The sequence below is a fragment of the Lithobates pipiens genome, unplaced genomic scaffold (assembly GCF_037356315.1).
Source record: "Lithobates pipiens isolate NorthernLeopardFrog02 unplaced genomic scaffold, aLitPip1_a1.2 Scaffold_27, whole genome shotgun sequence".
Lineage (NCBI taxonomy): Eukaryota > Metazoa > Chordata > Amphibia > Anura > Ranidae > Lithobates > Lithobates pipiens.
The window spans coordinates 99,628,388-99,644,294 of NW_027507788.1; the positions used below are offsets into that span (position 1 = coordinate 99,628,388).

The window sequence follows — 15,907 nt, forward strand, 5'->3', positions numbered from 1 at the left end:
GTTTTGTTTTTTGGACACTAGGCTTTTTTTTAGACTGGGTCACCTACATAGGTAATTTTAGGTATTAGTTGATATTACCACCTTATGCATATGCATCTTTATCTAACCACTCTCACACCATCCTCTTTTCCCTCCTTTATATCTATTTACATCCAATTTTATTATCACCCCTCTGGTTGATACACATTTCCACTTATTAACCTATATAGCAGCAAGCAACAGTCACTACTTCACCCATTTACATACATCATTTTAATAATAATTTTTTAGATGGACCATCTACACAAGTGGTTTCAATCCTTTTCCACCACCATGGGGGGGGGGGGGGGGGGCTTGTTCCCCAGGGTATGCCCTTTTCCATCTGCATCTGGGGATAACCGACTCAACTCCCATGGCTATTGATCTGCCCGGCCGGTTCTTGCCCTCCATTGTCCTTACTTATACTCATGATTGCTCTGTAAGTATGAGTGGGTGATTTAGTTTTATATGATTTTTCTTTTTAATCATTGTTCTATCTAATACTTATTCTCAATACTCTTGTAGACACTTATATTGCATCTGCTCCTGAAGAGTGGTAATGTAGCCACAAAATGCATCAAGCTGTTCGATGCTCTTTGTACTACCCTCATATACTATCTAGTCTATGCTTTTCTTTGGAGCCTACCAATTAGAATATATTTATATTTTTATCCTTGTGGGGACAAGTATCAATGAGTCTGGTCATTTTATGATGTTACCATTGTGTTACCATTGTGCTGCTATACCAATGTGTTATTATACGTAAAATATATTATGTTTCCGGATTAAAGTTTTTCCATTTTTTTACCTTATTTTGTTTGTACCTTGTTACTATGCATTAGCAATGGTCACAAACATGTATTACTTGCCAGACATCATTATGTCGTGTAATCTCCCTCGCTGCATGATTCATATAAAGTCCCAAACTTTGCTACTAATTATCCAACTCACAGAAGGGACCCCAATGAATTTTTGTTCCTGGTACATTATTGAGATTGCTGAAGGTCTACTGAGACTCGTCTGTTGCAATATAGTTAGAAGACATGGCTGGCAGGGCATACACAAATGGTTTACTAAAATAGTTGTGAATCTTCCCACAATATACTGTGTGAATATTCCCTTAATATCCCCTTAAAGCCTAGTGCACACATACCCCAAGACTAAGCCCTGAGGTACGGAGGGAAACATGTCTGGGACGTAGCCTAGTTGGAGTCCAGGCTGAGGTTGTCACTTTTACATTGATCCTAGGAACCACATAGATGTGCAGTCACTGGGACCATCATTTTTGTCTTTAGACATAAGGGCCGAATGTCAGGCAGCATTGGTTGGTTCAATAGAATGTGGCCAACATTTGGATTGTGTGTACTGTAGGTGGCTTCTGCCAAAAAAGGTCTGCTAACAGGTTCCCGATCAGCGCTCTCAGCCAATGACTGAGAGTGCTGACTGGAGTGTTCTCCCTCTGTCAACAAACAACAGAACAGCAGGGGAGATTGCTGTACCTCATTGTATTGTTAGTACAGCAGCTCCAACCTGAGCTGTCAGTTCTTTTTTTTTTCAGCCGGCTAGGTTGGGTGAAAAAGACAAACTAGTAGTGTGTACTAGGCTTAAGTTATACAATCATGAAGAAATTGAAAAAAAAATCCAGAATTTGCAGTTTAAATGACTGGATAATTGAAGAGAATAATTATACAGTTTTATTGTGTGAATATTATCAGTTTATTTGGTAAACCAGCCTCAAAATATCCTGCAGAGAAATGTCACGATTGGAGTCCTCAAAAGATATAAGGCAGCAGGAGGTGTTTTCACTTACTAGCATTTTTCTGCAGCCAAATTGAATAGCCTTTCCCTTTAATAGAAGCAGCATGCGTTCAAATCTGCTCATTCTGCAGATGTTCTCCATAGAAGAAGAACTAGCTACCTGCATAGGATTGTTAATATTGTGTGCTAAATGAAGCATAATTGTTATCTGCAGTTAGTTCATTAAGATAACAGTTGCATTGCATGATGAGCGCTTCTAAAACACCTTCTGTTTAATATGTTACTATGGGGATGATTAAATACTCGGTTAAAGCTCTTCCTAGAAAGAGATAACTACAGATAAAGTTGTAGGTTACAAGTAAATAAATGCAGCATAAAATATTAACATATAAAAATTATATCTATGTAATAAAAGAAATGGCTTGTTCTAAAAAAGAAGAATTAATTAGGTTTTCTTTTACTCCACATGATGTCCCATGAGTGTTTTCTTATGTATCCATAATCTGCTTCCATCTCTAGGCAACAAACAGCCCATTTATCTTGGTGTAGAATTTCTGCAGCTGGGTTCCATGATTTTTCTGACACATAAATCAATGGACTGCTGCAACTGTGGTCCATTTGGATTCTAACAAGATTTAATGGTTAAGGTTATAGATGAGTGTAAAAAGACAATGAAAATGATGTTTGTATCTCTATGAGCAGATACAGCTGATATTACATATCGGTGAGTAAGTAGCCTAAATTTTATCTGCCACTTACAAGAAGGTTAAAATGACTTCACTAAACTCTAATTACCCCTATACAAATATAAATTAAGATGGTATGGGCAGATCTGTCTAGACAAGTGGTTCTCAACCCCAGTCCCCAAGTACCCCCAACAGGCCAGGTTTGCAGGTTGTCCCTTGTCTTGCACAGGTGCTTTAAATCAGAGTCAATGGCTTGGTATTTTAGACAGCTATTGTATCTAATGCCGCGTACACACGATCAAACAAGCGGGTGGAAAAATCCGGCAAACTCAAGTCCGCCGGACAATCCCCCCGTGTGTAGCCTCCGGCATACTTTTTTGACCCGAAAGTACGGCGGACTTAGAAAGTAGTTTTGCACTCCAATCTTCCCGCCGGACTCGCATTTCGGCAGACAATCCAGCCATGTGTGTGCCAGTCCGCCGTACTTTTGAAATTAACTGACTTTTCCCGCCTGGAGAAAAGTCCGCTCATTCGAGCGGGTCTCCAGGTAGGCGGGGCCCGTGAAGGAGACTTCGCTGGCCCCGCTGCCTGGTATGGACTTAAAGGGGAACCCCAACGCCGAAAAAAATCGGCGTGGGGGTCCCCCCCAGGTCCACATCAGACCCTTGTCCGAGCACGCTACCCGGCCGGCCAGGAAAGGGGGGCGAGCGAGCGGCCCCCTCCTGAGCAGTACCAGGCCGCGCGCCCTCAACATGGGGGGGTGCCTTGAGGAAGGGGGGGCCGTGCGGTCCCCCCACCCCAAAGCACCTTGTCCCCATGTTGATGAGGACAAGGGCCTCTTCCTGACAACCCGTTGGTTGTCGGGGTCTGCGGGCGGGGGGCTTATCAGAATCCAGGAGCCCCACCCTATGTGAATGAGTATGGGGTACAATGTACCCCTACCAATTCACCTGTAAAATAAAGTACAAAAAAAACACAACACACAAGATAAAATAATTTATTGCACAGCTCCGGGGGTCTTCCGTCTTCGGGGGTCTTCTCGCCAGACTCCTCCGCTATCTTCTTGTAGCTCTTTTGCTAGCGGAGGAGCCCAGTTTTCTTCCTCGCCGCTGGCCTCTTCTTCCGACTTCGGGGGTCTTGTCCCCCTCTTCGGTTCTTCTGCCGGTGCCACTGAGCCTTCTTATAGCTCTTTTACAGGCAGTGGCCCGGTCTTCTGTCACCGCCGCCACCGCTGTCGCTGCCTTCCATTCTTCTTCTTCTTCTCCTTCTTCTCCTGGAGATGTTGTCTCGAAGCTCTCTCCGGCCGCAATGCCAGGGACGTGCTGCACGGCGACTTATATAGGGACAAGGGGCGGGGTCATCGGTTGATGTCACATGGGTTGATGTCACATGGTGACAGTCCTAGCATCCTCCGCGAATGTGACATCATAAGGGGGCGGGGTCACCATGTGACATCAACCAATGTGACATCAACCGATGACCCCGCCCCTTGTCCCTATATAATTCGCCGCGCAGTGCGTCCCTGGCATTGCGGCCACAGAGAGCGTTGAGTCAACATCTCCAGGAAAAGAAGGAGAAGAAGAACGGAAGGCGGCGGCGGCGACAGAAGACTGGGCCACCGCCTGCAGAAGAACCGAAGAGGGGGACAAGACCCTCGAAGTCGGAAGAAGAGGCCGGCGGCGAGGAAGAAAGCCGGGCTCCTCCGCTAGCAAAAGAGCTACAAGAAGACCCCCGAAGACGGAAGACCCCCGGAGCTGTGCAATAAATTATTTTATCTTGTGTGTTGTGTTTTTTTTTGTACTTTATTTTACAGGTGAATGGGTAGGGGTACATTGTACCCCATACTCATTCACATAGGGCGGGGGGCCGGTATCTGGGGGCCCCCTTATTAAAGGGGGCTCCCGGATTCCGATAAGCCCCTCGCCCGCAGACCCCGACAGCCAGGGTTGTCGGGAAGAGGCCCTTGTCCTCATCAACATGGGGACAAGGTGCTTTGGGGTGGGGGGACCACGCGGCCCCCCTTCCTCAAGGCACCCTCCATGTTGAGGGCGTGTGGCCTGGTACGGCTCAGGAGGGGGGCCGCTCGCTCGCCCCCCTTTCCTGGCCGGCCGGGTAGCGTGCTCGGACAAGGGTCTGATGTGGACCTGGGGGGACCCCCACGCCGATTTTTTTCGGCATTGGGGTTCCCATTTAAGTCCATACCAGGCGGCGGGACCAGTGACGTCTCCTTCGCGGGCCCCGCCTACCTGGAGACGCGCTTGAAATGACCGGACTTTCCTCCGCGTGCGTGGGCGAGTCCGTTCATTTTAAAAGTAGGGCGGATAGTACGGCGGACTTAGTACGCCGTATTAGTCCGCTGAAAAAGTGCCGTGTGTGGGCAAGTAGCCTGTTCGTTCGGAAAGTCAGACGGACAGTCTAGCGGGAAGTCCGCCAGACTACTGGCGGGAAGTCCGCCAGACTAAGTACGTCGGATAGTCCGCTACGTGTGTACGCGGCATAAGAGACATTCCCAAAACATAGCCTGTTTGGGATACTTGAGTACTGAGGTTAGGAACCACTGGTCTAGACAACCAACCCTGTAAGTTTACAGAATCATATGCAGTGTTCAATAGACTTTCATACCTGCATGTCCAACCACCCTCTAATATTCATGGCCATCCTTATTATGCCAAGTCACAGATAATAAACTTAGGACAGACTGTATTTTAGAAGATTTGTTTACATATAAGGTTATTAACTAATGTTAGCCATACACAGTTTGAATTTCCATTGATTCCTGCTGAATCCGTCTGCACCACCCAACTGAACAAAATTGATTTGACAAAGTTTAAGTGAAAAATTGCTGGTCAGACAGTGACTGCATGCTATCAGATGCAGTAACTGTTTGGGTATTTAGACAACTATGGATGATTTGACTGTCTGAATACAATAGCTAGCATTGCAGTTTCCTCCATCCACTCTGCTTTTGGTTAGCCTTACGGTGTTGAACACTTTTGCAAATTGGTTTTGAATAGATCATAATATTATTATCATTATTATTTAAAAAGATTTACTTATATAGTGCCAACAATTTTCACAGCACTAAAAATGGTTAGAACCCCTGTTATTTTTTTTATGCTGTCTATGTCCCTGTTGAGAAGATTTTTCCCTCACTTTTTGTCACAGTGGCTACCTTAAAAGTAGAGGAATTTTCTCAACAGAGACTCAACAGAGACACACATAGCAATATATAGAAATTGTAAGCCCTGTACACTACAAACTACAAAAAAATTAAAAAATAATTGTTTTCTCTGTCACTATAAGAGAAAGAGATACACCTTACCTCTCCTGGTGACGAAACATGAAGTCTGGTTAATGTTGGCCTTTAAAACCCAATGGAATGTTAAGCATAAATCAGTTAAATATATTTTAGGTGCATTAAAACAAAAGGTGCACAACATTTTACAGTTATTTTTCTTGAGCAAGCAGTCACAGCTTGAACAGAAAAGCCAGTTCCTTGCCAGCATAGTGCAGAGAAGGACCCTTGTACTCATCATGGAAGTAGTAGTGGCCTCCCTACAGAGGCCCAGCACACCAATTTCCATGACAAGGTGCCCTGGCATCCAAGGTGAGGTTGCCACAATACCAACCCTCCCACCAACTCTTTAAAGGGTTCGTTTTTAGAAAAAAGGAAAAAGGTGAACTAGCACCCAATACCGCCCCCACCCCCTCGGCTCCTGCTGTACTTGCCTCCAGGGGAGATGAGCTGCCAGTGCCCACACAGTCAGTGTAGCAGTCTAGGTTGATTGAATGCATGATTGTGATTGGTCAGCACCAGCACATGACCACTTTGACCAATCGACTGCATGGACATTTACAGGTCATCAATCATGAAAGTAAGTACAGTGGTGCAACAAAAAAAGCTCTGCTCATGAAGGGGATAACACCTTCCGAAGCTCAAGTGGTTAAAGCTGTTCAAAAATGTATTACGGTTTGTTTTTTGTCTAAACTCCACCCACATGACACATTCTTAAGAAAAGTTTGCTGGAATGTTCACAATAAAGAAGACTTCTGCTGTGTTCTGCCCATATCTGACATTTCAAACAAGCAATTGTTCCCACTATGGTCCCTCGAGTCACTTTGGGTTCTCTGAAGACCAATCAGCTCACCTGCCTAAAAAGTCAGCACAAATCTCTTGGGGCACTGGACCTGCACATAGGCAATTGTTAGTCATGCAATTAAAAACAGTTATGCATTCATGTGATTTCATGTATTTATGCTTAGACATTTAAAAAAATGCAAAAGGTTAAAGGCTATGCTTCTGTTTTCCTGCTTTAACAAATGTAGTGCGGTTTACAGTATAGTGCAGTGCTGTTATTGTAATCTAGCTATTGTGTATGGTTTTAGTATCTTGACAGTTTTACTGTAATTGAACAACATTTTCTATGTTTTACCAGGACCTGAGATGTGGAAGTTGTGCCCAGAAAAGGAAAGCAGGGGACAAAAGACTAGTGTGGAGGCAGCCATCTTTGAAGAAGCAGGGCTCCCCTACAGACTGATGATCTGACAACTAGTGGGGCATTATTCACAAAGACACATAATGAATAAAGCAGGAACAGAGTGAGTCTTTGCACTGCAGGCCTTCAGGTATAGAACAGCACCACGAGAGCACCACATTTTGCCCAAACTCACCTAAGAAAGGAACAACTAACATTTCTAGATGCCCCCTGTAAGATAGTCTTCACTCTTGAGTTTCAAATGCTCTTTAATGCCAGTAATAGAAAATTGGGCAAGCCTTTATGCCTTCCCATGCCTGTACAAGGTCTCTGTCTGAAAAAGTATTCAAAACTTTTTTTTTTTTTTGAGAAATGTCAAGGTGTTCTTGCTTTCTTTGCGCAAGGCCCCAACCAAAGAATCACAGGCAAAAACATCACTATACGTTGCTTAATTATACTACAAAATGTGATCACTCGCATCCTCTAATTTAAACCAATTAAATAAAAAAATGGTGGCAACTGTCATGGTGAAATGGATTTGGAGCACATGCTACTGTCCTGTCCCATGAAACTGCTTATATTGCTTCTCATATGTTTCAGTTGAGGTGACTGATCACTAGCAATTTTAGTTGCGTGATTTATTTGCTTTATGCACTTAGAAATATTGATCCATGTTTTGTTAAAACATATGGCTCATTATATTATTTTTTGCCTTGACTGGGTTATAACAGACCAAATGTACAAACCAAACTTGATAAACTCAGTAAGCAAAAAGCAAATGCTGAAGATTGACTTTCTGTTGTTCTTCTGCTGATCAGATGGATCATTTCTCCACTTCAGCCACCAAAGTTCTTGTTTGGTAAAACAAACAAGATCTGTTCCAACAGACAACCCATGGAAAACAAGCAATTAAACAATAAAGCTGGATCACCTAATTTAAGCTCATAAGTAATCTTTTACCATGAAATTTACCTTATCTCATTAAAATTAACTCAAATGGAAGAAGAACCACATTTAACTTGCTCAACCTGTAAGCCAACAATGAGGATCAAGTGTGATTCTGTATTGCAAGTACAACAACTGTACTATTTATTAGGATACTACCAGTGCATTACACATGATATAATGTAGGAACAAGTGGAGAATGAGCAACCAAGAGATCATACATAACTCAGATGCATAAGGAAATAATTATAAAGAAAGAGGGGAGAGACAAAGAAAGAAAAGGGAAGGACAAAGATGAGATGCATCAGTGATGTGAAAAAACCTAATAGGACTGGAAGTAGAAAGATAAATAGCAAAGGAGAGAGTGGAGGGTCAGTTAAATATGTGAAGGAGTTCTTCAAGGGTGAAGGAGGATGAAGTTCCTCAAGGGTTGAAGTGCCACAAAGAAAAAAAAAAAAGAAGACAGAATGAACTGAAAGCATGAAGACAAAGTACAGACATTAAAAGCTAAAGAGGATAAAATAATCACACTGCAAGAAGAGAGGCAGGAGTTTCAGCTGTGACAAGACCTGGGTACAACATTCAAGTCCAAAAAGCATAATAAAGGTGTTGTGAATCAATTTTGTTTGGTGCAACTACATCGTGCATTGTGCAACCCATTCTGGAGACTTAACCAAATATTTATTGCACTATGATGGTCTGCAGGGGTTACCAGATTTATTGACTGCTTAATAAAAAACACATGTAGATAATCATTTGGTACTGAATATATTTTGCCCAGATACGTCTTTTTCTTGGCTTAAATAATTTTAGCTTTGCAGTTTTACTAACAAAGGGCCCTGGTGGCACCTGTTAAAAAAGTTAATCTGACTGGATGCAGTCACTGTTCAGTCCACAATTTTCCAGCGACTCTTGATTTTTTTCAGTCAAAGTTTCTTTAGCTAGGTGGTGCCGACAGGACAGCAGAAATCATCTGAAATTCTTGTCACCCTTGTATTAGTGTTTTGTTTTTTATTCGCAATTTCACTTAGTCATTGATATTTATGTTTCTAAGGTTTTTTATAACAGTAAAGTAATCCAGTAATGTAAAAACATTACTGGAAAACAGAAATGCCTCATATTGATTTGTTCATGCATTGCTGTGTTATTTTATTATTTTGGATTATTTCTGGATCATAGAAGCTCTAGGGTGGTAATTGTGTTAATAGATCAGATCATTCAGATCGCATTATTCTTCTCTTGTACTCACCTCCCCAGCTGCTGATTCCTTGTTCATAAGATGTTCTGAACCGATTCCGTTTTCACTACCAAAGTGCATCATGATCTCTTCAAGGCGATGGTTATATAACAGGGGACCACCTGAGATGTTAACTGGATTATGCTTGTCCAGGCGAAAGATAACATGTCGCCCTGTGTTAAGCATTGTTCCACTAACCTAGAAGAAAAGATTCAGAAATAAATAAGACATACTCTGATGGTGAAAAATAATTGGATAGATGGCTATAATAAGCCATTGGATAAATGGTTAGATTAAGGGCACAAAAAAATAAAATAAAGACAATTTTTTTTTAATGGTTGGTAGAAATACACACACATGTTGTCTTTGCAAACAACCCTAGTATGTTCGGCAGGTTGAACACCGGGCAAACAGTTAAATACAAAGATGAAATACATATAGGGGAGGCATTTTAACTGCCAAAGAATGTGTATCTCTGTCTATTCAGTGCTGAAACTACCCAAGCCCTTTTAAGACAATTCAGCAAGGTTGGTGACCTGACTTTTCTTAACAGGAGTTAAGCCATCAGGCAAGGTCACTTGTGTTCCCTGTGATTGAACAGAAGCAGTGTAAAGAAACACAGAAGGGTGCAAACACCTAGTGCATTATCACCAACACCATTTTTTATTTTTTTAAATGCCAAAAAACATACTCACAAACATGAGGAGATGAAAGTATGTCAAGTCACAACTCCAGTATAGGTGATGTCCAAATTGCTGTGGTTGGAAATCTTATGCATTTCGGGAGATAAGTCCCTTCCTCAGAGCTCTGATACCAAGCCAAACTCAGGTACTTACACTGCTTGCATTTAAAATGATGCATAACTTTAAAGTATAACTAAAGCCAAAACTTTTTTTTAGTGTGGACAGGGATTAGAATGCTTGTCAGGTTTTATTGCTGTCTGCGCCCCAGTTAAAGAGATTCACTGTCTCTCCTTGAAAATGAAAGTAAAAGAAAAGTCTTACATTTTGGCTTGTCCCCAGATAAGTGATAAATGGGAAATCTTCCAATGTGGACACTAATTCTGGTGACTTGAGGGTCCTCAAGGAATTCCCTTAATTTGCAGGGATTTGCTCTCACTTTCTGTTTGGCTATGGGACAGGAAGTGAAGGGAAATCTCTGGAATAGGACACAGATGGTGAAAACAAAACTCTGACAGGGGTTATAATAGTCCTTTGCTTTATATATAGCAGTGTTTCTCAACCCTGTCCTCAAGTACCCCCCAACAGGCCATGTTTTGTGAATTTCTCTTAAAATAGCTGTCTAAAATACCAAGCCGTTGACTCCAATTGAAAGCATCTGTGCAAGATAAAGGAAAAACTGTGAACATGTTGAGGGTACTTGAGGACAGGGTTGAGAATCACTGCAGTATAGTTCTAGTTCAAGTACTGTTTTTTTAGATGACTGGGGTCCAGCTTTATTACCCCATCCCCATAGACTTAGCAACCCAGGTAGTCTCCTGCTATTGCAAGACATCAGCAAATATTTCAATAGTCACTAAAGCCTTGTACACATGGGCTGAATGCCGGTACTTACTGGTTCAATAGAAACAAGCCGACGTGAATGAATTGTATAGCACTACCTATGCAAACTGAATTGCCTCAGGGTACTTTTTGTCGCCAGTGTCCATCTGCGGTATAACACAGTTTTTTACCCCATAGGGTCCCCATGTGCTTACAAACACATACAACATACACATATTTGGCCAATTTTGACAGGATCTAATTAACCTACCAGCATGTCTTTGGAATGTGGGAGGAAACTGGAGTACCCAGAGGAAATCCATGCAGGCACAGGGAGAACATGCAAACTCCAGGCAGATGGTGTCATGGTCAAGATTTGAACCAGCGACCCTATTGCAGCTAGGTGAAAGTGCTAACCACTATACCACTGTGCTGCACCATTCAGCCTATATGTGCTGCATTCGTTCCAACAGGGCTGAACAAAAGAAATCTACAGCTTAAAATGGTTGTTATATGATATCTTCATATAATCCTCTGTGTTTAATAACATTAGGTGCTCCTCTGACTGTGTTTTATAAAAAAAAAAGCTGTTCTATATCTGATTTCAGACCACTGCTCGGCGTTTGCGGGATCATTTGCCTTTCCCCTCTCATGACCTGACAGCTACAGGGGGAGGGGCAGGGAATCCCCCACTGATGTCAGTTGTGAGGAGAAAAGTAAAGGAGGAGAGAGGCGGCCGATTACATGAGCGCTGAGTGGCGTTCTGAAATCAGGTATAGAATGGCATTTTTTTAATAAAACACAGACACTGGGGCACCTAACATTATTAACCACAGAGGATTATATTAAAAATTTAAAGTAATTTCAGCAATGGTGGGGGGGGGGGGGTGTGCACTGTCACTAGCTGACAGACAGGGAGGGAGGAGAGGAGGACAGAGGAGTACAGAGGGGAGCTGTGGATGACGGATGCATGTGAGCTGACCGCGGTGTCAGGGCTCAGCAGCCATGATAAACCAAGGTCAGTTTACAGGGGGAGGGCCAAATTACAGAGCACAAGCACTATGCTGTATAACAGGCTTTAAAGGAACAGGATCCCTTTTTACCAAACGCTTTAACGCCAGAAATCAGATTGGATGAAACTTACTTTATGTACTGTATATGGGGTTTTAATTCTGCTTAAGCCTTCTGTGACTTTCGGGAGGAATTTTGCAAATATTGAAATGCCTTGAGGTTTGGATATGAATCTGTCAGTGTGCATTTCTTTGCAGGCTGCAATTGCATGCAGACTACTGTTGGTAAGACTCGCATATCATGTTGAATCTCGATTGCTGAAAAAAACTGAAATCCAATGAATGAAAGGGGTGGGAGTGGGACTATCAGAATGGGGAAGAAAGTGCTAGAGTATGCTGGAAAACATGCAACCTGGACCGTGGTGGTCCCTAATGCACACTGGGAAAAGCAATGAAATTAGACAAAGCAATATCAGTACAGGAGAGGAGCCTGTACAACTGTGAGTAAAAGTAAGGCCTAATTTCCGATTTAAGGCAAAGCATTTTTACTTGGTTCTACCAAATCTCTATTATTAAAACATATTGGATGCATTTTTCATTTGCCCCTAACAAAACTGCTATGGAAATAAGAATAATCCGGTTATTATTTATATATTAGTGTCTGTCAGATAACTAATGTTTATTGATAATCTGTGTTAGTGAGCTTCCCAAAATTCCATCCAGGAATGAAGCAAAGGTGAAAGCCTGACAAATTACAAAGCTGTCTATAGGATTGTACCTATTGATTGCCATTTGCAATTATTGTTCCTTGCACAAACATCAATTCTATTGACTATTTTTACAATCATTTGAAGACATTAGTCCAGTGGTAAAACTTTTCTATTGAGTGACCTTTAGCACTCAATAATGGCCTTACCCAGTAGTTAGAAAGGATGAATGAGAATTTCAAACACCACTGAAAGTGTAACATTCATATTAGATCTGAAAGAACACTTTCATAGAACACATGATGTCACATTTGCTAATGATAAATATGTTCCCAACAAGTATATCATCTGAGACCAGAATGAGAACAATATTGATTTTTTTTCTGTAGGACAGATAAAACTAGATATTACAGAAAATATCTTCAACTACAGTATCTAACAAATTATAGAATTGTGAGGTAACCATTTATATCCTTTTATTTTACAATTAAACGTATTGTTAAACATAAATTTATATTTCCACCCCGAAAGTGTTTCTATATTGCATAGCCGACCCATTCTAAGTATACGTGAGGAATGAAAAATGTCTATGACAAACAATCACATTGCAACTGTCACTGTTCTAAATCAATTTGGTTAATATGGGTTTTATACTTTACCTGTTAAGCTCCTCAGTTTCCCTTTGAAGTACAATTGCATGCATTCACTCCAGGTAACTAAACCCATCTGCAATTCATATACTTTTAGTGTGATCATAAGTAGGCAGCACAGATTTTAGCAGTGGAAAAGCCTCAGTTATCTTCTGCACATTGGCATTACATCAGAACACCGACTGTGACTTTTGTAGCATTAGATCATTTCATGTTTGAGGTCCTCGGTATGTAACTAATCTTAGACCACTTTTCAATTTAATTAATTTAAAAACCTTTCTGTAACAGAGCATTTGTTTTCACACTTGTGGATTATATATCAAGTTTGAACATTTTCATCGGCTGGAAATTCTCTTACATATAATTTCTGTAGGTTTTCATACATTTTCAGTTGACATCAATATTAACCAAATTTAAACAATGACATCACTACTTGTGAACAACGTGATATACATTTATCATGTGTAGTTTATTGCAATAAAATAGGTTTTGCATTTACTTTAAATAGAATTTAATTAATTTTGTAGTCATGTTTTGCTAATCCCTATATTATAGATCTGATAAAGTTCTGCTATTATCCTAAAATGGGTTTGCTCCTAAAAAGTTTTTTAGACTTTGAGTCATTTATAATTAAATAAAGCCCCCTGTTCGGTATATTTCGTTTTACTTATATGGTAAGCTCTTTGAGGGCAGGGACTGATGTGAATGTAAAACGCTGTGTAAATTAACGGCGCTACATAGTGCCGTTACCTGTAATAAATAATTACATAAATAAATACTCTCTTGAATGCTTGTCAGTGTATTATTTGCTATTGTATGGCATGGAGTCAAATGTGGTCAGTGCAGGGCCATGTTGGGGGCAGATATCACTTAAGTTGGAGATTCCTGAAGCCCTCCCAAAGTCAGCTCAGTTATATGGAGCCTGTTAAAAGTATAATGAGTAAAAGTCTCTGCCTGGCACACAGGAAGGTTCAGTGGCTGGCAGCATTGTGCTCAGTTATATTGAACTTGCACTGTTAATAGTCTTCAGTCTTCAGATCGCTGTATTTGCATCACAGTCGTTCCATTGACTGCTGTGCCTACCGGTGTTACAAGTGCAGAAGCCAGGCAGGGAGCTTATTAATGCTGAGCCTGTTACTTTATCAAGCTCAAATTTAATAAGCTGTTTTGAGGGTGGAATATCCAGTATAGACACTTTAGCCTCAGTGCTGCCCCTCTATGGAGTGGAGGCTTGACTCTGGGTCCATATATAGCTTGGAGTCTTGTGTTATCAGTGTATGACATTGAGTCATGTGCTAGAGCTAACAGTGAACATTCGATAAAGATTATATTTATAACTACTTTTCTGTATAAATAATTGCATCATTATAGTTGGAATGCAGATGCAATTGAGAAATGTTCACAAAATAAACAAAATATATATTGATTGCATTCGCTCCATGAAGGAAAAGTAAATGTAAAACATATTTTTTGTTGCTTTTTAATTCAGTGACATTGTTGTTATCATATACCTTCTTTCCTTCCATGGTCAATCTTAGTGGAGGTAGGAATGGGTCGAAAATGATTTGACTGGTGTTTATGTTAATTGGAGATTGACGTTTGCCGATCGTACATAAATTCCATGCAGAGTTCACCAGTCCCCAAAATGCAGGACCTAGAATTGAACAAGATAAAACAAACAAATTCAATACAATTGAAATTGCATTATTGCAAGTGTGTATCCCTTAAAACTGTGCAAGTGGCAAGTGGATATCAACTTATGCTTAAAGGGAACAATTTCTTCATCATCAGCTATATACACAGTACACAATGAGACTTATTTAGCACGGGAGATTAGAATCTTCACTCAATAACTAGCAACTGTGTCTGCTTCAAATACCCTATTATGGTTGGACAATTAGTTGGATATTTGAAATTAATCTTCCCTGGATTTTTTAGGTAAAGCTTAAATTCCTTAGTAGCCTTAATATCTGTTGTGGGTACTACTTTTCAGAAGGACATTTTGGGACAATGTTATCTCCCACTACTTAACTAGTTTCCAAAGGACGAACATTGACAGTTGAGGAGAAGGTAAAACGTGGAGGTAAGTGCAAATGCACCATATAAAACTGGAATGTAATGTTATAATGAGCAATAATAAATGGTTAAGAGATGAGAATCAAAAAGACGTGGCGAATCTATAAGTATTTATAAAATTTGAAGTTGGGGAATGCGTAGGTATGTTAGAGGTATTCAAATGAGCAAAAGGAGGTGCCTTGTAGCAATGGGTCTAAGGTTACCAGGTCGTGTGAAGACCAAATGTCAAATTCCATACCTGTTTGAAAGCTGTGGGAAACTTCCAAATGGGGGGGGGGGGGGTAGAAAGCAGCATTAACTTTTCTTTATATAAGGTCCAGTGGTAGAGGGACTGGCTCACTATGCTGTTAAGTGGAGCAATATCTTTCGGGCCAATAGAAAGTGACCATAGGAGGCCTGGAAGATAAAAAGGCTCAATCAAAATCCTTTCAAATTGAAGCCACGGGAGTTGGGGAGTGTGCCATTTTGCTAATTGTGTTAATCGTACTGCTAGAAAATATTTCCATAAATTCGGACAACCGAGGCCCCCCTAGCTTGGGCCCCTATACATTAGTGAACGAATCAGGCATGGCTTCTTGCTGTGCCAGATAAATCAGAGAAATTCGGCCTGTATAATCCCTAAGGTTGAGCAGGGGTACATATAGTGAAAGAGCTCTAAAATAGAACAACAATTTTGGGAGTATAGACATTTTTACAGCTTGTAATCAACCCTTGAATGAAATTTGGTATGGGTACCATTGGGCAAGCAACCGCTTAATGTTGGAAAAAGCCTGTGGGTAGTTGTGTGCATACATCTGCTTTAGTGAGGGGGCCAAGCAAATTCTTAAGTATTTTAGGGTGCCT

General features: G+C 41.0%; 1 protein-coding gene across 1 annotated transcript in view; it reads right to left on the reverse strand.

Annotated features, from left to right (window-relative positions):
* The window catches only part of LOC143934027 (carbonic anhydrase-related protein 10-like), an 826,513-nt gene that overhangs the window by 244,051 nt on the left and 566,555 nt on the right, over window positions 1–15,907 (reverse strand). Inside the window, exons 3-4 of the mRNA XM_077457267.1 lie at window positions 14,500–14,642; window positions 9,132–9,317 (exon numbers count right to left, since the gene is read on the reverse strand). Coding sequence (XP_077313393.1) covers window positions 9,132–9,317; window positions 14,500–14,642 — 329 coding nt within the window. The remainder of the gene's footprint in view (window positions 1–9,131; window positions 9,318–14,499; window positions 14,643–15,907) is intronic.